Raw genomic sequence first — 2,597 nt, forward strand, 5'->3', positions numbered from 1 at the left:
TGCTTTCCCTTGCATTTCTGTTTTTCCATTACTTTTCTAAAGCAATGACTATCAAAAAGCTTGAATAACTACATGGGGAAAGAGAAAGGTGGCTAGGAACAATGTGGGAATACATCAGTATCATATTAAAATACTGTTGTCGTGTAAAACAAGGATCATAATACAAATCCCACTGAGTAGAGCTGTGGTATAAAACTGGAGTACAACGAGAAGACTGGAAAATATTTCAAATAGACATTCAGCCAAAATCGTGTCTTTAATTTCCCTTCAGGGTCAATTATTTTCAGAATTATGAAAATACTTCTCCAATCAATCAAACCTCCCTTATTGTTACTCTTAATTCTCATTTGCAACTAGAGAGCAAAGAGAATTTCTGTGCCCTGCAGCCTAAGCTCTACATCAGGCATTGCTGGGGCCCCAGCAGGTTTGGGTACAGACTGCAGGTGCTGGGGGAGCACTGTGTGCTCACGGCACAGAGGTAGGTGGCTGAGTCGCTGGGCTGGGAGTCTCTGATGAGCAGGGAGACATACTTGGAGTCTCTATTGACCTGCGCTGTAAATCTCCCTTCCCCTTTGTCATTACTGGAGTATACGTTCAGCAGCAACTCAGGGCCTTTCCCAGGATACTGTCTGTACCATGTGAAGTACTGAGAAAAACTGTCACTATAAGTGCAGTTGAGAGGGGCAATGGCTCCCTCTGGAACAGGCAGAGATGCAGGACTCTGCTCCACTCCCTCCTGTTGGCTCCTCATCCCTGTGCAGAGAGACAACGCATGGTCAGTCAAAGGAGATTGGTTGGGTGGTGGATGCTTCCTCTCCAGAACTTAAGTGATCTTTTCACGGGCTTCCTCCCCTTTCACCTCTACCTTCCCTTATTTAAGGGAAATAACATTCATGTTTCTATCCATGGGCCTAGAATAGACAATGACTCCAAATACTGTGCCTTATGTTCCCATAGAAATGCCCCAAACTCACAGGTTAACTGAAGCCACAGGATCACTAGTAAAACTCTTGAGGATTTCATCATTCTTTCCTCCCCTGGTTCACTGAGAATTCAAATTTTAAACCTTAAAAAAATGAGTCCAACTGAGACATTGCTAATTCTTCTGCTTTAGAAATCATAAAAGAACCCATTCTACCAATGAAAAAGAGACTCTTTTCACCACCCCTGCAACACCATCGAGCTCCTCCTCTCATCTCCTCCCCCCTCAACCCCCCACCCCCCCTCCCCCCCACAACACACACACAGGGAGTAATACATAAGAGCTTTCCTTAGAGTCTCTGAGAAGACACTGCCATCTTGTGGACTCAAGACAGTGATTAAAGAAATATTCAAAACATAGACACATTATGTGAAGTGATGAAAGTAAAAATCTGCCACTTTAGTTAGATTAAAAATTTGAGAAGCATATGGTCCAAGTCAATGTGTGTGGGGAGAGGAAGATGTGTACACGTATGAGTTTTACATCAAATGGCAAGCGCTTGTCTGAGCAAAAGCAGTTTTATCAAATGCCCAGTCTCTTGCACTGAAAACCAGCCCTAGAGTATTCTATGATAGAAGTCTGGGTGAGGCTCTTGGGATTCAGGAGAATTTAATATTGTATAGCTCTTCTTCACATTAGACCAGACACCTCCTATCTCATTTCCCCACCTCTAATTTTTAGAGAAATCTATTCTAACTCAAAAGAATCCTTTAAAGACACAATGGCCTAAAATCTGACTGAACAAGCATGTTTCTAGCTCACACCCTGGGCATATTTTAGCAAGGTCAGGGACTAGCAGAGATCGGGATTTTTCATTCCATTTTGCACCAAAGGCATATCTGTGTGGAAACAGCGCTTACTTGGGCTGGGGGTGGTAGTAGATGAACCTGCTTCAGTACCTAGACTGTAAATAAAACCCATTGCACCTGTTCATGTGTCTAATTCCTCTTATTCCCTGTTCTTGTACACAGCCCTGGCATCTAGGAATTAATCTCCAGACTTATGAGTCTAGTATCACTTTCTCTGCCTTCCTATCCTACCTTAACCAGAAAACCAGATTTATTAGAGGGCTGTCTATGCAAGAAGCGTAAATGGTTCTAACAGAGAAACAAGTACAGACAGCTGCTGTTCCTTCTTGTTTCACCATCTGCCTCATGTCCTTGTAGAAGCTGGTGGCTGGAGACCAGCAATGCAGCGGGTCCGTTTCTACTCAAGAACTAGGTAAATAGTATCCATCTAAGATGGACTGGTCATGTCGTTCCCATTCCTACCAACAACTGTGTAGGATGTAGGATGAGGGAGAAGATGCTAATAATGAAATCGTTTTCTCTAAGAGAACATTGCCTTTGAGAGAAATCACACAGCCATTTCTCACTCTTTCTCCTCCTCGTCTGGGAATCCTATTGCAGTTATGTCAGTAAATTTTACAATATCCCACAGGTATCTTAGGCTCTGCTCATTTTTCTTCATTCTTTTTCCTTTCTGGTCTCTGACTGGATAATTTTAATCGACCTATCTTCAAGTTCTTTCTCCTGCCTATTCAAGTCTACTGTTGAATCCCACTGGTGATTTTTCTTTCCTAGAAAACCATCTCTGTGTAGCAACTTCTCTGCCC

At 42.8% G+C, this 2,597-nt stretch overlaps 1 gene segment (V, D, J or C); it reads right to left on the bottom strand.

Annotated features, from left to right (window-relative positions):
* Positions 1 to 394: 394 nt before the first annotated feature.
* LOC130844601 (T cell receptor alpha variable 12-3-like) lies at positions 395 to 1,026 on the bottom strand. The segment is given in 2 exon segments: positions 395 to 753; positions 975 to 1,026. Coding segments are annotated over 2 exon segments (411 nt in total).
* Between the last annotated feature and the right edge of the window lie 1,571 nt (positions 1,027 to 2,597).

Source organism: Hippopotamus amphibius, chromosome 2 (genome assembly GCF_030028045.1).
Source record: "Hippopotamus amphibius kiboko isolate mHipAmp2 chromosome 2, mHipAmp2.hap2, whole genome shotgun sequence".
Taxonomy (NCBI): domain Eukaryota; kingdom Metazoa; phylum Chordata; class Mammalia; order Artiodactyla; family Hippopotamidae; genus Hippopotamus; species Hippopotamus amphibius.